At 41.3% G+C, this 23,709-nt stretch overlaps 1 protein-coding gene across 1 annotated transcript; it reads right to left on the bottom strand.

The window, feature by feature from the left end:
• Positions 1 to 20,331: 20,331 nt before the first annotated feature.
• On the bottom strand, positions 20,332 to 21,636 carry LOC105459657. Its single transcript, XM_011705849.1, has one exon. It carries the CDS (start codon positions 21,634 to 21,636, stop codon positions 20,332 to 20,334), a length of 1,305 nt encoding a protein of 434 aa, XP_011704151.1.
• Positions 21,637 to 23,709: the final 2,073 nt, after the last annotated feature.

The raw sequence follows: 23,709 nt of genomic DNA, 5'->3' as shown, positions 1-23,709 counted from the left end.
CGGCCGCAGCTCCGATTTCCCAGTGGAAAGTTACGCGAAAATAAACGACGTTCAAAGATATAGAATCAACAAGGTAATGAATTGGCTAAGAGCCGATTGCATCAACGACAACTCGTTGTCTCAAGCCAATTTCATTTAATTAATTTCTGCTCGTGAGCTCGTCGAAATATCACGAGAGTTAGAACGCACGCGGTGAATTATGTATACAGCGTTGTGATAATTAAAATATTATGCGATAAAGGAAAATTAGATTTTTCGAGAACAAGCGATTCTTCTCGCAGATGTTCCAAAAGTGTTCTTGTGATTTTCAAAAAACCGAGAGAGATTTCGCCGCGAATTCACTGATATCTACTAGTTCTGAATTTTCATTTTGAACGAATGCGTTGGACTCTTTCAGTAGAAAAACTCGCGAACTCCGAGAATAGCGAAAAATTAAAATATCCTACGGTGTTATTCCCCCGGCGTTGCCACGTTTTTCAGGGCTGTCCGACCAAATATTTTTAGGAAAGGCGTTATTTTTTGTAGGTCGCGGTGATGCAATTCCATCAGGCCGACGACTAACGCCAGACTAAACGCGCTATTTTAATAATGGCCTGATTCCCCGTCGTATTATTTCGCATCGTGTGGGGCGCGCAAAAATCTCCCACTCACGACCACAGCCGTCCTCGCGATACCTATGTAGCGCGCGTAATTTCTGTTGCACTTTTCCGTCAAAAGACGTAAAAGAAGAGTTCTCGGACGCCAAGTACAAAAATAAAATTTTCCATTTCAGAATTGTGTACATATTAAAAGTATTCCAGGGTGTAATTTTTCGCTCGGAAAATTAATTTCTTTGCCATTTTCTAAAAAAATCATTTAAAAATTCTTACCAAACAAACAGCGCCATACATTAGAAATAAAAGAAATACTTTTCTAAAAATTGCTATATTGCATTCACATTTAATATAGAAGTTAACTCTTAAAAGAACATAAAATGTAATATTAATTTAATGAAAGTTATGTGATAAATAAAATAACAACCGGAGAGAATTTCCTTTTAAAATTTACCCTGAAAATTTTGTTAATCGTGAGACAACATAATATTTCGACAAATTTTACTGTACACTACAATAAATTTTACTGTGCACTGCAATAAATTTATTGTAGTATATATATTTTAAAAAAATAGTGAAAATCATATACAATTTGTTCGAAATACTGTGTTGTCCTACGATTAACATGATTTTCAGGATAAATTTTAAAATAAAATTCTCTCCGTGAACTGAAAATTTTAGAAAACTACACATTAAAAACGAATCTTGATATCTTTATCTTAATCAAAGGCACATTCCTAAAAAGTTAAGCAGGAGAAGCTCCTAGCTAAATAAGGAGACACTGGCACTTTATTCCATTTGAATGGAGTCCTTTCCTTGTATTACATTACGTTACGATAAGCCCGGACTTCTTCGGCGCGCTTCGCAAAACGGCAAAACGGTCGTCGAAAGCGGATATCGCGGATGCGTTCGGAGGCACGGTGGGTCGCTCGAAAGTAGCGCAATTACCATATAGAGTACGTGCTTACTAGCGTCGGTAATGGCCGCGCCGAATATTTCCGCGGGTTCGTTGTATCACCTCACGGCAATGAGCGGTAACGCGTGCGGCGAATCCGGAGCGTGTCGTGTCTGCCGCGGACGGTTGCCAGGACGATCGTGACCAGCATCGAGAGAACGAGGAAAACGCCTGAAGGAAAAAAGCACGGCAAGAGTGAGGAGGGAGGGAGAGAGAAGGGGAGGGGGGCAGACGTTAGCTCTCCGGAAAAATCGTAGCGGGAGATTAGTCGGTCGGATTACAAGATCGCCCTCGCGAAACCAAAAGAGATGCTCGCGACAGACCTTCCGAGGGTGTTACCGCGGTTCTGCCGAGGGGAGAGATAGTCTCAAGGACCGCAGAATCTCCGCAAATACGATAGCGAATAGCGGTCAAAGCGCCGCTAACGAGTAATTAACAAGCCAAACATGCGATACCCTGTTAATTACTCGACTCGATGGCCACTCGATCGGATTTAACTGAGCCCCTCCTCTGCACTTGTAGCCGAAGTACTCGTGAGAACATCACCATGTTTGGATGTTCATTATGAATTACGAAAGCGTATATTACGAGCTACAGGATATCTACCGAGAGTAGATATGTACCGAGAGTACATTTATTATTGCTCATTATAACCGTTGGAAACACATGTGCAAGCACAATATGATGCTGTAACAATATTGGTCTTCTTGATCATCTAAAATGTTATCAGTAATTATATGATTGTCAGCAATTATATATGCATATCGTAATGACATTCTCGTAACTGCTAGTTTAAGAGACAAAACCCACAAAAGTTTCATTATTCATTTTTATTATACGATAAAATATCAGTAAAAATTTATAATTTATGATTTCAATACATACATAAATATTTAATCTATTAAAATAGAAAAGATGATAAAAAATGCAATAGTTTAACAAAGAGGCTTTTGAACCGCCACTTACATAAATCTGAAATTTTTTATTTCATAAACATATGCGATCGTAGTTAACATGGACATTAAGAAATGATTGAAAAGTTCTCTGTTCATTAATAAATTATTCTTAATATGTATATTTCAAACGACGATATATTTAAAAATCAAAGGAAATTTTTTCTTTTGAAACGTTTAATCATAAAAATTACATCCAAGTCTATCGGTTTAGCTGAATGTCTTGTTCAGAGTAAAATTATTGGTATGCTGAGAGAGGGCGGAGATGGTGTTGCGAGAGAGAAATCATGACAGTTTAATTCTTGTCGCAGCCAAGATTTCCTGCTTCCTTGTTTTTTTCCACGTATTACGTGACCTCTTTCGGGGATCTGAGTGTATTCTGGAGCGTTCGGAAATAATACTCCGTGAGTAGGATATTTATAACTGCGACACAAAACGCGCCGGTCGGGCCGTCTGATCTAACAAGTTCTAGGCGCGCTGCTGGCTGCGCCAGAACTCGCGAGCTCACCGCCGACAGTATATTTTTCTAACGTTGCAAACGCGCTTCGATCGGCCTTGACTATATTATTCGCGAAATATCCGTTGGTGCGTTCCGCGAAACACGTCGATCGATTCGCGCTGCACCGCGCCGTAACGGACTGCGCGAGAACATCGGGCGCGACAGGAGCAACGCGCGCCACTAATTCGTGGTAGCCGAACATTTCGCCAGAAATATGCGTAACGTTCGTTAAATATCGGCAGATGCGTAATTCGCGCGCCGGGCGCGGCACCGCGGCGGCCGGTGCGTTGCACCGCCACAATGCGGCATGCGGCATGTGAAACAACGATGAAAGACTATGACAACGTTCGTGAAATACAAACACGGGGAATAAGCTTCCCGGAAAGTTACAATATACATCCGTTTCGATCCATCGGCGCGATAGTCACGTTCGTGGCTCTTTCGCTGAAGGGAGGAACGTTCGCCGTCGGCGTAAACCGGCTTCGAAAATTGAAAAGCAATGCAGTAAAACGAGCAGCCGGTGCAAGAGAGGGAAGAGTTAAAAGGCACGAAAACGAGCGGAAGAAAGGGTGGAACAGGGGAGAACAGCATCACAGGGGATGCGAGGCCAGCGAAATTATCGTTTATTCTAACAATCGTTGACATAACACGATATTGCGCGCTGCTGTAAACAGCGATGATATTGAATTTAGATATTTATATATTGTGCCCGAGATATTTCGTTTCATATCATATTTCAAATATCTAGAATAGCATGTAACGAATATTAATGCAACGTATAAAACGTGTAAAATAGAATACTTGGATTAAAGGAAATTAAACATAATTTGAATAATGTTATAAAACAGGTGTTATAATAATAATAGAATAAAAAATACACGAAATAAAATGTTTTGATTTTGATTTTGATTTTCTTTATATATGAAAAGCTCACTTTTTAAAGGGAGCATATAAATGTAATAAACGTTACGAACACACTGGCAATTACGATTGTCAGGCGTAAATCATTCGCAAATGCCTATAATTTGTGCACTTCAATTAATGTCCGCTTGCGTTACAGTACTCGTGCTATTACATTACGATTACAATACGATACGCAATGGTCCATCAATACGCGCCAATCACTATAATTACAATGCAGGAGGCCGGAAAGGGTATTACATACGATCATCCAGTGAAATCCGTACACGATAACTAGTTCCATGAAAAGTTACAACGCGCCGGCTGCATTTCATCAGGCATTTTCGGCCTCAAAAAAAAAAAACGTTCCTAGTCGTAAAAAGCCGGAGCAAAGTTTTGGAAAATTCGGATGCGGCGCTGTAAAATCAAAATGTAAGCAAAAACCAGCGAGTGGAAAAGTAAAGAATTTATGAAAGAGCAAATAGCAATATTTATATATAATATTTCATCTGTGATACACGTATGTATATCTATGAATCTCTTCTTTCATCAAACAGATTCTTTTTACGTACATATTTAAAATCTGTTTATATTTAAAAATACCAAGAAATCAATAGTTTCTGAATTCCAAATGAGAAAAATTTTAGAAATCTTTAAGAGATAAAAACAAATAGTATAATCTTGTCGTTCAATTATTTTCAAACTGTTTGTGTACATACTATTTTATGAGCATCAAATCAATGATCTTTTAATTAAGCGCATCTTTACTAAGAAGAAAAGCAGTCTATCCTTGCTATCGCGTTACTGGATAATGTCGGTATGTGCAATGAAAGGTGGGGACAAGTTCAAACGGCAGGGAAAACACATGTTATCGACAGGCAACCCTTTTTTGTCGATTTGCGGTGAGGGTGAAATGAAACAGTGGGGATGGATTAAAGAATGAAAGAAAAGGGAGAAACATGTAAGAGAAAAAGAAGGGGAAGAGAGAGAGAGAGAGAGAGAGAGAGAGAGAAGAGAGAGGAAAAAAGAAGAGAGAGTAGAGAGGAAGAATGAGAGAACAACTAGGACTTTTTGTCAATTTTTTAACGAGATATCGGGAACGTTTTGATAGACAATAAAAGAAATGAGAAAAACAGACAGAGAGAGAGAGAGAGAGAGGGGGGGGAAGAGGAGAATGAGAGGAAGGAAAAAGGGGGAATGAAGAATAGTTGTGTTTCGATGAATAAGAGTTGCGTTGGATGTTCAGATTTTCCGCTTTATAGTTTTTCCTCCAAACAGAGGATAAATTCGACGCTGGATCCTTTCATTGGATAATTAATCCAGCCATCATGCCAGTTGGCAATTATAATTGCGCAACACGATTCGCAATATTTTAGATTAATTTTCGATTGATCTTGTTATAAAGAATTCTATCAATAGTCGCGGCTGACTTGACCGTTCTAATTTTACTCTTGTAAAGATATAATTACTTTCTAAAATATCGTATTATCTAGTAAATCTTATTAGTTATTTGATACAGCCTACTCTCTAAATCTATTCAACAATTACATATAGACAATATTATGGTAACATTAGCCTATTACCACATTAGTAATATGATAATATCGCATTAAAACGCTTTATACTTTGAATTTCCTATCAATTTTATTAAATAATAATTTTCTGCTTTTATTATTATTTTGCTTCGCAAAAACTAAAAATGTTTTAAAGCGTTGGAAGGACAGCCGAAACTCCACGACTGTTTCGCTGTTTTACCGACAATTTGTGCGTATGTATATATGTATGCAATACTAATGTAGTGTGTATAGATGTTACGTCTGATGTATTGATGTTGATGGCCATTACATTAATGTTGCACACGTACATACAATGATATTTTCAGATTTATCTTTCTCTTATACTAAAGCACCTATAGGCTTATTAATAAAAGCATAGTACTATCCTTTCATATAATCCCGAGTGCGAATCAAGCTTAATCGTTTTATACGTACAAAGTCTACGTAAAAACTTTTATACGCAACACATATTGTCACGAGTTGACTACAAAAGCGATAATTTTCTAATTTTTTTCCGTTTTTTTTTTAAGAAATTGTTGCCATTGCATTCCGTTATACTGTCTATACTTTAATTCTGGAAACAGATTTATAATTCTGTGAAATTAATAAGAAGATTGAATCCGAAAATAATCGCGTTTAATCGGTTAGAACAGACCTATCTTCAGTATCGCCTTATAATAATTCTTGTCACATTCTGTGAAAGAACGTAATGTTAGAACGATATTTTGTTCAATCGCTCGCAGCCGCAAGAGAAGAACAATTTGTTACAGGGCGACCACTCGAAACCCGATCGAATTCGTCCTCAAGTTCGGAGCCTTGAATTTGGCGAGGACGGGACGTGCTTTCGGAGTCGTGCCAGCGCTGATTCATTGCGGAAGATTAACAACCGATGCCGCGGTGGCAGACGCGACAGAAATGGCATGCTCTCCGTTACCGGGAAATCGAGTTATTGCGCTATTGCGACGGCGATGATTACAGATGACGAATTTTGAGCGCGTTATCCCGACGATTAATCATGAAACGACACCGCGCGCATCTTTGACGTTATAATTAGCGCGGATCGGCAATAGCAGCTCTCGTGCCGAGACGAAAAAAATTGTCGAAGATTGCCGATAACGTCTTGAATGAGAACTAATGCACTTACGGCGCAGTAAGAGGTAATCCACTTGTGGTTAAGTGTGTTACTGCGCCGACCCTACTTCATCTCCACTTTACGTTTGTTCGGCGCGCGTTGTAACGCTCCCGCTCTAATTCGGGATACGCCATCAGAGTGTTTTTTTTTCGGTGAAGCAGTAAAAGCGAAAGGAGCGGGAGAGAGAGAGAGAGAGAGAGAGAGAAAACGAGGAATGCTTTTCATTACAAAAGAATGACGCAAAGCAAATTTTGAAGCAATAATGTTATTGATATATTGACTTCTCTTTATATAAAATCCAAGAGATACAATACATTTTTTATTCAAAAATAAGTTTTTATACTCTTTGCAAGACACACTATGCAATAAGTAAAAGAGACAGCGACAGACACGTGCTAATCGATAAGAAAATCATTTGTAAAGAAAATCGTTTCCCATTACACTCCTTCTTTCTTTCCAAAGTAAACGTTTTAGCTTTGAACTGATTGATACGTTGAACTGATTGCGGATACCTTCGTTTACAATTTTAGGACATTTTCTTACCAATAGCGAAAAGCAATATTCTCCACTTCGCTCGCTCGCTTCATTCGCTTTGCATTCGCATGACTCATCGAGTTCAACTCGTGATCTCGTAATTCAATTCGCGATGCCGTTTCGCCGATCAATTATAATATCGCGTTTATTGATTATTATACATATTGAATCTGTCATGTTGATCTCGGGGACGATTTCAACGAAGAGAAAGGTAGAGCAGGAAACACCGAGCTTTTCGGCGATTGTCGTCGACTTGTAGATAGCGTTCAATCCTGACGCAGGATGGCGATCATAAATCGCCACGGGGGACAATATTAAAATTTCTTTTCCTTTGGAAAGTGATATACGCGGGTGCTTATCGCCTCGCGAGGGATATTCATCGGAAACATTAATCACACGCGCGTGTACCTTTTGTTAACAAGATAAATAAATAAAATCATGTATTCGAGTGTGATATAAAAAAATGTTCCGCTCCTTTTGCATTCTTTCTTGTTTCTCTTCCCGTCCCTCTCTCTCTCTCTCTCTCTCTCTCTCTCTCTCTCTCTCTCTCTCTCTCTCTCTCTCTCTCTCTCTCTCTCTCTCTCTCTCTCTCTCTCTCTCTCTCTCTCTCTCTCCTTCTATTATTCTTTTTTTTCTCTCTTTTACACATGCTTAAATTAATATGCCAATTAATTATTAATTATTAATCCTCTGAGCTCCAACTCTTCAGCATTAATAATACGGGGCTTAAAGGTGTAGATTTAAATGGCCGGCAACACTTGCACAATCGCTATTTTTTCTCATTGATGGAAGTGAATAAATATGGATACTATATAAATTATTCGCTTGACGTGTTCATTGAATGTTATTTTATATGCTTGCGGATAATAAATTAAGTTACTTTTTTTCTATGTGTTGATTCTCGGATCTTTTTTTTATGTTGAAATAATGACATTAGTAATAATGATCTCTTGTAAAAATGAAGTTGGCTACCAGCATGTCCTATAAATTTTCGAAATGTAATAGGATATTAAATAAGAGCATAATATTATGCATGAAATTTGTTTTAGAGAGGAAGCTGATTTTTTCATTCTAATACAACTAAACAAACTTTCAACCTTTGAAAAATTTCCGTGTTAAAAAATTTTTATTAACATCGATCTGAAATTTAATATAAATGCACCAAAAAATTGTTGTCATTCATTCGTTTTCCTATATTTCCCCTATAAAGTATTGCCGTTAATTAAAGTTGTCACGAAATTTCTGTGCGCGCGTGCGCTATAAGAAAGGATAATTCAAAATTCATAAAAAAGTTTGCCTAAACTGTTGTTTAACCCTCGGATTATAAACGAATTAATATGCCGACAGTGTGCGCGACGTTTGTGTTGAAATTGGATCATATATCGCATTAATTTAATATAAATCCTCGCGTCGGATCGTGCGATAGAACGTCTCTGATTGCATAGATATCGTGAATTCATAAATCAAGCAGATCTCGAGATCGATTTCCGCGATAATAACGTTTTACCAATAAAGATCGCAATTTAAATCATCGATCAATTAATTTCATAATTGATGCAGGAGATAATGACAAGAGTAATAATAATAACTACGACGAAATGACTATTGTAATTGACAATGTGCATATCGTATTGTTGATTTACACGACCTAACTGCAAACCGATTTCATTATTATCCCACCTAATTTGTAAATCTGACAACTGATACGAAACGCGATCGGATCTATTTTTCATATATTATAAATATTTGCGTCCGACAATACATGCATAACTACATTTTATGTTAATAAAAAATGATTTATTTCTGTACACATATGATATATTTAACATTTCCTTCATATCCATCAGCAAATGTTCTTTTCAATTATTCATCATAATCACAATATATCTTTTAATCACATCATAACATATCTTTTAATGTAGTATAGCGTATATATTTTTAGTATAGTTTTAATGTAATATTTCGTTTCTTCTATTTTTATTTAATGTATATTTTTATTTAAAAATAAATCTCATTTTCTTAAAACAAATTTTTAATTACAATTGTATTATAAAATACGACTATTTTACTAAACTGCTTTTCATTTAACATACATTACTCATAAAAGTCATATTTTTTTGTACAAAATCCAAATTTGAATCTTAAAGGGAAGAATCTTGCAGAATATCAGACTTTTTATTAACTTCCATAAATAATTTATATCCATTAATTATATATATATATTCATATTTGGAATTTTGTACAAAAAAATATGACTCCTATGAGTAATATATGTTAAATGAAAAACAGTTTAGTAGAATAGTCATATCTTATAATACAATTGTAATTAAAAATTTATTTTAAGAAAATGAGATTTATTTTTAACTAAATTATTTATAATAAAGTACAATAAGAAATTATATTATATACATTATTATATTATATAAATATATTATAATTTGTTTCTAATTATAAAATTCCTGTACTTCATTATAAATAATTTCGTTTAATATTAACTTCTCTTATCTGTAGTCACTACTTCTGCTGTTGTGATGTGCGATAAGATCCCGTTTGCGCCGCTCAATCGATCGATCGATCGATCGATCGATCGATCGCTCAGCGATCTACACAACTCTCAAGCGGTTCGAACGATCTTCGGTAGATCTCTCGGCGTGTTTGTGCTCAGCGTTGGATCGGCGACCGCCCAGCAGTCTACCCGGTCGCCCCGCGCGCCGGCACGGTGTATACACACACCACACGTGTGGTCCCCCACCAGAGAGAGGGAAACGCGACGATGTCCGGCCGTCCCACCTCGCGCGCCTTCACCTGCGGGCCCACCGGCGTATGCGTGCTGGACTGCGTGCGAGCGTCCAGAGAGAGAGAGTATATAGAGCGTGTACCTGTGGGTTCTCTCCCTTCCCCTCAACCCCCCCCCTCTCTCTCTTTCTTTCTTTCTTTCTTTCTTTATCTCTCTCTCTCTCTCTCTCTCTCTCTTTCTCTCTCTCTCTGGGTATGGACACAGGGCCGTACGTGCTCTGGATACGTACGTGCCGATTTCCTCCCTCCTCGCCTGCCGGACCCAGAATGGCACAGCCGAGTGCACCTCATCCCGCTTACTGGCTCGCATGATGCGACCCAATCTGGTGTCCGTTTGGCTCCCGAGCTCTACTATTCCCGTTAACGTTAAGTCGCCGAATACCTTCCTCGTCGTTACATTTCTCTCTCTCTCTTTCTCTCTCTCTTCGTAAAATCTAGTATATATTTCTAAATGCAAATGCAATAGTCAGAGGATAACCGATAGAAAATTTTGACACAAAAGATAGAAGTATTCTATATCTTATTAGAAATCACACAACAGGATTACTCGGCAAGTTTTTAAATAAAGTTCCTCGAGTAAAGTGTAAAGACACGATCGAGACAATAATTTGTAAATTATTTGAACGACTTCTACGTTATCAAGTTCTCTAGATATATTATTCTTTCGTTTCTACAACGTCATTTGAGAGAATCGGATTCTTCCACTCGGGAACGACGCATTTGTCCGCCACTCGTGACACGATTTATAAAATAACGCAGATGTAAAAATAAAAGCTATTTAACCCGTTTAGCTTATAACCGTCACGAATATCTCGCGCGTGAATATTTTCCAATATCGGATCGCTCCGATATCATCTGTCGGAATATATGCGCAAGAGCCATCGGTGTGTTTTGAGACGGACGGTGTGTATATAGACGATTCTCGAAGCTAGCCGATACGGATTCGCGAGTCCAGATGCGAAATATCATCGTGTGCGAATACAGGTGCAGCAATCCTTTCTGGATCGGCCGAAAGTGTCACGACGACGATGACGACAACGATACGCGCCATTATCGAGACTCTCTCAGCTATTTACCCGAAGCACCGTTGCGTCGTTGCACCGCGGTGCACCGTTGCATCGTACGGCGCAGGCCGTACGACGTGCTCGCGTCCTACATACATGGCCGCGTGTCGAACGCGACGATAATTGGCATCAATTAATATCGATAGTAATTCGCCGTAGAATCTGCGCGCCGCGCGCATCAACTCGCATCAAGCGATCCCGCGAGTCGATCGAGGCGAACGAGTAGTTAGGGGTCAGAGCGACACGTGTTTCCGCGAAATTTTACGATGCATGGATGCGTTCGCATAACGCCGTGTCGAGTGCCCTATTACGGAAATAGACGCGACGCGACCACGAACGATCACGGTCGAATGCGTTGGGACTTTAACGAAATGATCAGCAGAGGGAATCTTTATTGTAGAATTACGTCAATGTCGCGCTCGTTTCCTTTAAAACTATCAGAGACACGCGATAAATTAACAAAAATATATATATAATAATTATTATTATAATTTATATGTTATTAATTATATAATAATTATAATTTACTAAATCAAGATGTTATTAATTTCTAGTTATATATCATTATAGGTAGCGAAGCAAATTATGTTTCTAAAATATGTGACGGAATCATGTTGCGTGATAAATGTTAGATGAACTGTATTAACAGAAATTATAGCTTCAATTTCGGGTGTTGCAGCGAGTTTGAAAATTTCTGGCACCGCACCTGCAAAAAGAAACATTCCCGCATGCATCCTCATATATTCGCGATTTCGAAAGTTGAGCTTCGAAAACTCGCCTGAAATTTTCGCGGGATTCGAGCGACAGTGGTCCAGCTGGCAAAATTTTGTGCAAGAGTTTCCGTCGCGGTACGAGGGGCGGAATTCGTACAAAGTTTAATTCAAATCGGTCGACGGCGGTTCCACGAACTGGCGCGTTTACGGACGGCGGAGCGTGAACGTAAGCCGGTCGAAAGTGCGAGAGCGGTCACGAAGAATGTAGGAAACGACGTACACGTTAGCCGGTAATTTGTTTCCGGAAACTCAGAATATCAGCCTGATTGCCTGCTCGGCACGCGCGTTTCATTTTACGCATTACGAGGACACGCAAAGGCGACAGTTCTGAAGGATCGCTCGGTTTGCACGTCGCACGAGCTCGCTTCTAACAAGTGAGCTTCTAAGCGATGAAAAATGAAGTCGTCAAGTGAACTTTAAATATACAACATGTAATTTCGACATTTAATTTCGTCTAGTTACGTCGCAGTATAATAGGTATAAAGCAGTATAATAGATTTAAAGTCAAGTGTGTATGACATTTGTGATAAACAAAATTTTAATTTTAATTTTAATTTGAAAGGATTCTTTCTAGAAAGAAAATACTGCAAAATACAACAGTATAGATAAAAGCCAAAGGTATATTTTCCCAACAGTATTTCCAATAGAAATCATATAAACTTTTGACAAAACAGAAATAATCTCGAAATTATATTCTGCTGCCTTTGTAGATTATAAAATAACGTTTGCGCAAGGTTCTATAATAATTGATCAGTTACGTTTCAAGAAGCACACACAGTTGCATATATCAAGTGCACTCATTTTCAGACACATTGTGGCGTGCATTAACAAAATTGTGCCGTTGAACTCGGCGAGACTAAGTTTGCGTCCAAGTATAGTATGCTTAATTCGCAACATAATGCGCATGCTAATTTATTTACACGCGCTCCTGCCTAACTCTGGATCCCTTATGGCGACTTTGTATTTTGCAGCTACTCGACAAAATGGCAGGAAGTGCTCTCACGGTTGCAAAAGAAAACGCGCAAAGAGCACGAACGGGCGAGCAGCGATATAGGTACGTGGACGAAGCACAAAAGGACGAAAATTGTCAGAAATACGAGTTTCGATATAAATGTAAATTGTACGGCTATACTGACCACCGGACAGATTTACCCTACTGTTTTTCAAGACATCGTAATCCGTTCGCGATCGACCGCACGGGTCTGCTTAAGCGCCCTAAAATATTGTTCCAGTAATGAGATTGTATGAAAGAGCGAAACCGCGAAAATGATTATTACCGGCGACCATGCGAACTGCCTTACGAGTTACTTATACGTACGTAAGAATGCCACCTTATCGCAGCCCTGTACATTACTGTAATGGATAGCCTGGGATAGCTAATCAAGATTACGTTCTTATACAAGTCTTATACAAGTCTATCAGACGTGTGTTTGACACACGCGGGTGTATGTACATACATGACGACGCTGACGCGATCAGAAAAATTGCAGAAAGTGACTCGCATGATTGGCGAAGAAGATACAAGATCGACCCCTTGGTGTACCGAGGGGTGAATGGAATAAGCATAAAGATAAAGGGACGATCGGAAAGCTGCATGGAATAAAGAGAGGTGCAACCTACTGGGGTATACTGCCGATGCTCTCGATGCTCTCCTTCGATTCTCTTTATGTATGTCTCCTTCTCCGGTTCGTTTTATACCCGCTCGGGTATAAACTAACAGAATGTAAGAACGAGTTTCCGATTAAGGCTTTATAATTGACGTCTCCAGCCTCCTCCCTCCTCCCCCGGCTTAATCACGGCCAACTGGAGAAGCCAACTCGCGAACCCGCTCTTATGGATCAACGAACGTCATAGAATCACATATTTTGTGCTCTGCGTGTCTCCCGGTACTGTACGGGTTTCTTCCACGATCGCTCGCTGCTCTTGAGAATATATTACTCTGCATATGTATTATTTTCGTCTTTAGTAAAACAAAAACCGACTATTTAAGTAATGAAATGCTTATTTATACTTTATACGATAAATTCTCTTTCAGATCTCAGATTTAAGAAAAAATTATTTGACAACTTGAGTATAAATGTATTATAAATTATCACTCGAAATTTCGTTGAAATTATTTTAGTAATTTTTATAATATAATACTGTGATAATACTGTGTATATTATCAATATAAATGTGGATATCCTAATTAATGTATGCTCTACTGTGTACAACGTACATTGTATAACTTCTTAATAACTACTCCGAAATTTCGGGATCATATTGCGATACGTACCGATCGATACTAACGACTGCGTTACTAATTAGCTCTTTCTTGAAAAAAATCGCGTCGCGTCAACACGGTCTATCGCTTCGCAGGGTCTCACTCGTAATTAGCGCGCCGGCTAATTAGCGCGTCGCACAATTACGGAACACCGCTCACGGGAGAGGGCGCACGTATCCTGGAAAAAAGAGCCGGGCTAATTATTTCATCACGACAATTCGGTGAGATTGTTAAGTTTATTAAGATTTGAGGAGGGAGAGGGAACGTCGAAGATCCGATTACCCTTCGCCGCACTTGCGCGCGATAAATCTACTTAACGAAGTACACGGGGCGGGAAAGTACGCGGATATTACGCAGGACTGATCGAAACTCTCATGTGGCCTCGATTGTATATAGTCTTGTGTGTTTCTGAGGAAATCTATATGTCTACAACTTCTATCTTCTTCCCTCTTCTTGTTATCGTTGCGATTATTATTATATTAACTTTCGTCAAGGCAAGTAGTCATCACAGTATGAGAGGAAATTTAGGGTTGCCCTACTGCGGAGTTTCGAAAGACGCGGAACCTCAAACATGAGGAAATCTATGTCTACAACTTCCCTCTTCTTATTATCGTTGTGCGATTATTATTATATTAACTTTCGCCAAGGCAAGTAGTCATCAGAGTATGAGAGAGGAAATTTAGGGTTGCTCTTCTGCGGAGTTTCGAAAGACGCGGGATCTCACAGACATTGCAGCAATCCCCTAAACACCGCGAGCCGAGTCAACCCTGCGTCTGCCTTTCGCAGTCCCCTCTAGTATCCTGTCACGATCGCGACATCTTCGGGGAACGATAATGGGATAAGTCGTGAAAACTTTCGATCCGCCGTCGAGATGGATGTAATGCCAGCGCGGAGGCAGGTAGGCGCTAAGCAAACGAGCGCAACAGTTATGAACTACCGCGGACGACGAGAGGCGAACGATGGAGATGAGGGCGACGAAGACGAACGATGGAAACGTTAACGACACGACGGTGGATAATACCAGCTGGTAGTTTCCGAGCACGTCAAAGGGGGCCCCGTGCTTGTTTTCTCACCGGAATTCGCTTATCTTCGCCGAAACTTAGGTAAGCGATCGGTCCTGAGGCGTTGTTCTGGTGGTAGTTACGTCGGACTGATTAAAACGGCGTTTGTGAAAATCGATACGTCGCGATAATCACGAGACGGTCGTTTTACAAAACCATCCTTGACTGTCACGTACTTCGCCTCGGCAAACACCCGAGAGTCTTAGATCCGTGTTTACGGTTCTGTGTTTCGTCTCCTGGGAATTAGATGTGCCGCCGTCGCGACACGATACATGCTTAATAAATAAATCTCTAGAATTAATTCATGTTGCGCTCGCAATTCCGATTCAACTGAAAAGTTCAGAAGAAAATGGCTTCGAGGTAGTTTTGAATTCCGTTTCAACGTTTGCGCGCGTGGAATTTTTGAGATATCGCACGGAAATAAGTTTCGTTTATCGCCCGAATTACATGTCAATTGCTTTCTGTCCAAGCTACAACTATATTATTTACCTATCACTCGACACGTGTAATTCACATCGTAAAACTTATTTTCGTTTGTTGCGATATTACTTTACACTAGCCGAAACGAGATGTGGAATACGAGAATGGTAACGTCTGTTACAGCGATTGTAAAACCATCTGTATTGCATCCGCATTGCGAATTTAGGTTGATCGCGTGACTGCCCATAAATAAAACTTAACTTGTATCAAGGTAAATTGCAATAAAATAAAATAAAACTTGGTTATTTGTATTAATTACAGATATTACTTGCAATGGCATGATAGCGTGCTATCATTTTCATTAAATAAAATTGAAATAATCCCAAATATTTTCAAAGCCATTTGTTTCTATATTTTGCGATTTCATATAAAAAAGAACATATTTTTAATTTTTCTTCCAAAATGTTATTTTCATTAAGGATTTAAAAGCTAAATTATTTAAATCAAAAGTTATATAAAATAATTTGAATATACTATATACACAAATCATCAAAAATTACCAGGAATGATGTTAGCAATTTAACCATGCATTATTGCGTATGCACCGCTATACGCAATTATTTAATTAGTGCACAAATTGTTGGTTAATGGTTTACCTCTCGCGTAATTGTAATAATCAAAGAAAATCACTTTTGAAAAAAAAATTATTTTCCGACTTTTCCTACCTCTTATAGTCCGAGTTTTTTTTCTAAAATTCTAGGTATCGATCAGATCAAATTTTTGCAACAAACATGAAACGCTGTATCGCTCTCGATGTATTTTCTATGATGTTTACGATAGCTTATCGATTATCTGTATTCCCATATTTGCGTATCGATTTCGCTAATAACTAAATATCCGTTTCAATATATAATTATGTACATATAATTAACAATATATATATATGTAATTTATAGTTAGATTAAAAAGTTATTTCTATTAAAAAATAATGGGCAAATATAAATGTGCTAAAGAATATCTGTGCATGTCATCGAGAAGAAATATTTGTCAATGTAACATATCATCGAAAATTAATAAATAAAAATGTATATATACATCGAATATATCACTTAAACTAAATAAAAAAATCTACTAAAGTTTTTAATAAATTTATCTTTAACAAAGTTTACTGTAACAGATTCCAATATATAATTAACTTGTAATTCGCACGAAAAGCTCTTCATTTCGATGGTTTCTCACTAGCGAATAAATCGTTGATTGCAAGCAGATTAATAGTTGTTTGTTAAAAATAAAATTGGAATCAATTAAAATAAAGAGATAAAAACGAAATATCAATTACTAGTTTCAAGTATAACTAAACCATCTTCTATCCATCAACAGTTCCTATATGAGCGAATCTAATCAGAAGAAAAAAGCAGTACCTATGTCAAATCAGTCGGGGAAGTCAGCGCAAGCGTGTCTCGGACACTTCGTATATATAGGGTAGTAGTAGCGACGCGCCAAGTGACCGCTGACTATCACGTTTCATTAATGCCTCTTATTCCGTTAACGTTGGAGATCGCAGCGCGTGCGCCTCGCCCGCTCGCCCGTTCCGACCTGTCTGTCGTCATCGCGATTACGCGCCACTTGTTAACTGTTAAGGACAGGTGGAACCGACGCGCGCGCTTACAATTACCGCTTACGTTCCGTCACGACACGAAGTTCAAGATAAGAAGAAAATTTGCAAGCCTGCGACACCGACCCCGTCATCCTCCAATGCCCGCGCGGAATTTGTCGTATCGCCGGCGGCTTTCTACTTTTCCGCGTCGAGCGTTTAAGGTAAATCAAATCAGATCGTTTCTTTACTCGTGTCTCAATTGCGCCGGCGATTTCTATTGCTGCACAAACGAGACGCTGAAATTTTCAATGTAAAAAAGAAACTTTCTGCGAACTAACTCTATTTTCATCTTGACCCTTTAGTCGCGACAATGTAAAATGTATTTGTTTCACAGTTTAAGAAATTGGCCATATTTTAAAATCTTTGATTATATTGATTTAATATATATAAAATATAAAAAAATACTCCGATATAATTCCGATGTTTATAATTAATAAAAAATCGCATTTTAAATAAATATCTATCCTTAATTCCTATATAATTGTTAAGAATTATTTTTAATTAAAAATCCTGTTGAAATAATAAATTTTACGTAAATATAAGCAAAAGTTATTATATATATATATATATATATATATATATATGGTCACGAGTAAAAGTCCTCCCAAACTCGGTGTCATTTGCAGGAATCTCATGAGCGTGTCTCTCGGGGAGGGAATATGACCCTGTTCCGTTGTTCGTCACGTTCGGCGCGATAAATCGACCGCGGAAGGTCGTCATGCGAGTCAAACAGTAGAGAGTCATCCGGCAGCGGCCCGTGCAGTCGCCAAGATGAAGTGGGGACCGGTGGTCTCGACGACGCCGAGATCGGAGAGGTGGAAGCGCATTGAACCGACGCCGGCAGCAAATTGGACCACCTTCAAAAACGCACCGACGCAACGCGACGCAACGCGACGCGACGCGACACGACGCGATGATTGGCGAGAAGCGATGTCGCGTATTATTAACCGACGATTACGAAGCGTTCGCACGCGTGAGTATATAGTGCGAGGGAAACGCTAGCGTTGCGGTATATGCATGTCGCGACGGGCGCGCGCTCGAGATTCGGTACGAGGCGACGCGACGCGGATTCGCGACTTACGTGGCGGGTTAAATATAAGCGCGACACACGGCGGTGCGGCGCGGCGTCCCGACGATCGCGCCCCGGGGAGTGCCTCTCTTCTCACGGAGGCGTCGCAGTCATAGCGACATAATCCGAACGCTTCAACACTCCGTCGAGGCGATTACGCCGTCCTTGAAATTCGCGGAAGCGCAAAGAGAGATGTTTGTTGCAGTGTTTTTTTTTAATCGATCTCTCTCTGTCTTTCTTGTGACACTGCTCTCACGCAGTTTCCTTTGTAGCAACATTACATGATCATTTCGAGATTAGACATGAATTTTGTAAACCGATTTCATGGTATTATTGGATACTGTATAATGCACATATCAGTTCATCAAAACTTCTCGATTGAAGATATTTGAAAATGGTATGCGTTATAAATTCCATGACTTTGATATCTCAATCTTGTTTGTCTTTTAAATTTTCAATGGCGAACGTAAGAATTGATTTAAAACACGGATACATCTCGCACAAATGTGAAGAAAATTAAAAGCGTATTAAAGTAATACTGGCGGAGAGATTATGAATTTATACTAACTTAATAAAGATCACATTTCATAGTCGAAAATAAATTTTTGATAAATTTTCCATACAATTTTTTTGTTGGAGAGTTTATACTTTAATTAACAGTTAAAACATGTACCGTAAATTAATAAAAGTTAGTACTGAATTTAAACGTGAAATGCGCCTGTACACCCGTGCTATATCACGCGCGAATTAAAATATTCACGTGCGTTTACATAAGTTAGCTGCCATATTACCCGGCTGTCTGCAAAAGGGAAATGTGTACACGCGCCTGTTGGAGCATCCCTCTCCATATTAACAATATTGCCGCGCTATATCCCCGAAACTGATCGAGAATTCTACATCGGCGACGCGTTTTCAACTAAAAAACTATCAGGCAGAGTGTATCGAGCCCGATCGTACCCTCGAGTCATCACAAATCGATCGGAGCGGTCGCTCTGCGACGAACAATTATCGGGAACAAGTGAGATATCACGCGGTGTACTCCTGTTTATTCCCGTACGCCCTTAGGGTGTTAAATTCTTTCGCGTGCTCAAATATGCAACGGCGTATTTTACAGATCGATATCCACTGTCGAAAGCCGAGCTTTAATAATTCATTCGCGCGATGTGTGTTTCAAAACTAAATACCCAGACAGCTGAAGTCTTTACTTATGATTGACAATTTACGCTTAAAGTGAAATTTGAAATTAATCGAGTTTGAAAGACCAAACTTTGTTATTCCATTAAGTTCAAACGCCTTATTTTTGCTATGATTATAACTAAAATATGCAAGTCTATACGTCCTTACGTTAAAGAAAAATGTTTAAAATTTTTAACAAGAAATATCGCGCTATGTAGCACGATAAAAAGTTTTACATAAATTAAATACGTATACATTCGTCAATTTATGTTCACGAGTGTGTAATGCGCATAGTAAATTTAGCAATTATTAAAGCAATTTTATCGTAGCATTTATTTATTTTTTTTTTAAAGCAATGAAACTAACAAATCGCATTAAGAAGCAACAGTAATTATCATTGCAAGATCTTCGTAGAATAATTTCATTTATTAACCTATCCTTTTGAACCATAAATATTTGCTTAGTAAACGCAAAACTATAGTAATTAAGATCCTGAATTACAAATGATCAAATTCCAGATATTTTATGCAGCAGCTTTTTAATTAGAGTACAAATTAGCATTGCATTTGAGAATACCTTAGCAGCGCCAATATTACTTTATAAGAATTCTCATTGAAAAATTAGGTTTTCCAAAAAAGGAATCAATATACATAATAGCGGTTCTCTCTTATAAAAGAGTTATTAAAATTAGTTCATGTTTTTTAAAGAAGATACTTTATTCGAGATAAATTAATGTTGTAATGAAAAACTTAAATCGCGAAGACCTGAGATAAAAAGTGCAACAAGTGCCACAATAAAAAAGTTCAGAGAAATTTACTTTTCTCCAAACAATATCAGCCATTTGAAGAAAGTACGCGAAACATTTTTTTAATAGTTATTTCGTCATAAATGTTTTAATAAATCATTTTTATACGCGCCAAATAATTGTTATCAGCTGGAACAAAAAATGGTTCCCTCTTTCCTGTTTACGCCGAACCTTTGATCATGATTTTCTATCAGCACGCGTTCCGCTTTACTAATCAGGATCCATAAATTGCATAATTTTTGGGACTCACCGTAATCCGGTCGAACGACAGCTTGGACGACCTGTTCGTTCTTCTTGTTTCGGAGCACCGGCTCGCCGAGGATCGTGAAGTTCCTGGGTCCCACGCGATTCACAAACACTAGATACACTTTGCCCTTTTTAATATCGGCTCGCACCACATCACTCGGATTTTCGCGCTGCTGCTGCTGCTGCTTGTTACCCTTGTTGCCAGCTTCGTGGCCGTTGCACACGGTCGACTTGCCAGACATTTTGTAGCGGAAATGCAACCGTACGCTGTCGTTCTTCTGCAGCGGCTGAAAGCCGGGCTGGCTCTTGTATATCTGCTTTACCAGAAAGGTCACCGCGTAGATCACGCCCTCCTCCCTCCGCGAGGACATGCTGCGAGCCTTACCCCTGAACACGGTGGGCGCCAGGTAGGCCCGATTGCCCACGTCAACATCGGGACACCAATTTTGCCCGTGGCAGCCTCTGTCCTTGTTTTGGCAACGGCGTCGCTTCTCGCGCGGCGAGTCCGCCCTGGTGCGGTTCTTTGGTCGTTGCTTCGCCGATCTGGCGACCCGTGGCCGCTGCATCGACGATTCCGTCGGCGTCGACATCATCGCCGGCAGATACGCAAGGGGTGCCTGCGTCGAGGAGTGACGGGGCACGCGAGTCAGACCGGACTCGTTAATCTCCGGGTGAAAGACGCGAACGCGTGTCTCCGTCTCGACGGCGGAGAGAGTGTCCTTCGCGAGGTCCTCCGTTCGCTTGGGATAATTCGGCGTGATTCGCCGAATTCCAGGATCCATCTCGGGCGTTGCTCCACGTGTCGTGAAGTAATACGAGATCTGTCGCATGTCATTCTCCGAGGATGGCTCTCCATCTCTGTGGAAATCTCCTTCGAAATTCACCAGGCTCAAATCAATCGGCGGGACCTCGTCAAGGTCCTCGCGACGAACAGAGCGAACTTCGGGCGACGAGTGCTCCGGGTGTCTCAGAACTTCCTGCGACTGATACCCCGTAATTTCGCCAATTTCGGCCCCGTCCACTATATTTATCAACAGTGGACGATAATACCTCGCCTCGATGATGGTCGTCGTCGCCACGGACGTTTTTCCGAGGGTGTCCCGAATGGCGGGGGGTGCCACAGCGAGCGCCAGTGCGCCCCACCAGCCGCTTAAGAACCCGGCCAAAAGCAGAGGCGCCCACATTATCCAACCTGATTGGCGGTGTGATCGGGGGTGAGGTCGACACCTCGGTCACCCCGACTCGCACAGAGGCACGCGCTTTTCGCCCCCTCCTCCTCCTCCTCCTCCTCCACGAGCTCGGGGAGCGTGCCCCTTTCGCTGCCGCAAGTACTTTTGCGAGTCCTATGTTAACCGAGTCCTGTTTCTTAATCTTCTTCGTTGTTCCCCCCTCGCGATTAGTCACCTACGGTGACTTGATTCACGATCTCGTCCCGCTCGCCAAATGGCTGAATCGGTCGTTGTCTCTCGTGGCCTCTCCTTCCGGATTCAGATTCCTCACGAGGGGTTGTACCATCGATAGTGGAACGTCGGAGTTTCTTCCATATTTCTCTTCATCTTACGCGACACCGTTCTCCTCATCCTCAAAGCCGGCGGGGGCAGCCGTGGCGAGCCGCACCATGTGGCCGCTTCTCTCTCCTTATCCCTGCGTCTTCCCTTTTCTCTTCGCAACACTGTCGTATTATCGCAGATGATCCCGACCGGCGGCTGCGACGATCGCGGACGCGACAACCAGCATCGATCTCTCATAAGTCGTGATCATTATGATTCGCGATCGGCTCGATCATCCTGATCCAACGTAAACCGGCGGCCTCGTCGATTGTTTACCGCGAGCCCTGAGTCCTTCCACGATTCCGAACGAGACGGACTTTGTGACTTCTTGATAGTCGACGGAACCGGCCGGAGTGATGAATAGTCCTCTCTAGTCCACGTGCTCGCTCGCAGGCAAACGGAGCCGATCGACCTCGCAACAGGAAACACCCGCGATTGTCAGGAACGCCGATCTCCTCCGATCCGTCAGCAACATCGAATCGTGTGGAATTCCGCGATCGTCTCGTCAACCCCTCGCGTGCTGACCGAGACTCGGTATCGCATTGAATTCCGAAACGGGAAAAGCGAGAGAGAGAGAGAAAGAGAGAGGGAGGGAGAGAGCGGTTTTGACACGGTCGTCAAAATGAAGATTTTCTATTACGGAGACGAGAACAGGAACGGCAGTAACAGCGGCGGCGGCGGCGACGGCGACGACCAAGACGAAGACGAAGATGAAGACGAAGACGAAGACGAAGACGAAGACGAAGACGAAGACGAAGACGAAGATGACGACGACAACGATGAAGAAAGTGTCGGCTTCCTCTCTGACAAGTCGAGACACTATTTAAATATACCCACGAGACGACCGCTCTTCTCTCGACTGCACGGCCGCCCGCACGCTCGCTCACTCGCTCGCGCACTACACTCCTCGGCCCGATGCTCACCACTCTCGCACGCGTACAGCTTCGCTTTTCGGAACGGGCCACCCTCGCCGATCCGCGCGACAATGACGGAGGAGTCGGAAGCGCACGAGAAAAGGGACGAACGAGTAATTAGGAGCCGTTGCCACACGCGCGTTATCACGCTTTCTCCACGCTCTGTTTCTGCAATTTTTTCTTCTCTCTCTCTCCCCCCTTATCCTTTCCCTCTTCTTTTTCTTCCTATCTCCCTCTCTCTCTCGCGCGCGCGCGCGAGAAACCGCTTCCTCACGCGCGGAGATGGTCGCGCGCGGTCTCCGTGCGGGATCGTCGACGACGGATGATCGGGTCGCGCGTGTCGCACGCGGCATACACACACGAGGCGTCTCGCGTGTCACGCGTGTCGCGAGAGACCGGAGGAAGGGAGAGATCGTCGGTGGCCCCGCGTCGGGCGCGCGCGACGGTTCAAATTAGACTGAGCGGCCCGCTCGCGCAGGCCGAGGCCGGCCACAGCGCCAGCGGCGCCTGGCGGACGCCGGTCGAGGCTTGCGCGCGCACCGCGGCCGCGCGAGAGTGAGACGGAGCGACGCGCGACGGACGGAGCGACGACGGGACCTTTAAGAACCTGTATAACAACGACCTAACAACCGAAGGAACCGCACGCGTGATCCGCCCGCTCCTCCTCTCTGCCCGTCTCGCAATCTCTTTCTCTCTCTGACTCTCTTCGTCTTTCTATCTTTCCCGCGAGTTTCTTTCCCATCTCTCTGTCCCTCGCATCTTCTCTCTCTCTCTCTCTCTCTCTCTCTCTCTC

Source organism: Wasmannia auropunctata, unplaced genomic scaffold, assembly GCF_000956235.1.
Source record: "Wasmannia auropunctata unplaced genomic scaffold, wasmannia.A_1.0 LD334172.1, whole genome shotgun sequence".
Taxonomy (NCBI): domain Eukaryota; kingdom Metazoa; phylum Arthropoda; class Insecta; order Hymenoptera; family Formicidae; genus Wasmannia; species Wasmannia auropunctata.
Note: the sequence above shows the minus strand (reverse complement) of the source record. Positions and strands in the feature narration are given on the sequence as shown.

Excerpts from the sequence above, each read along its gene's own strand:
- LOC105459657 (XM_011705849.1), bottom strand. The coding sequence starts at position 21,636 with ATGTGGGCGCCTCTGCTTTTGGCCGGGTTCTTAAGCGGCTGGTGGGGC.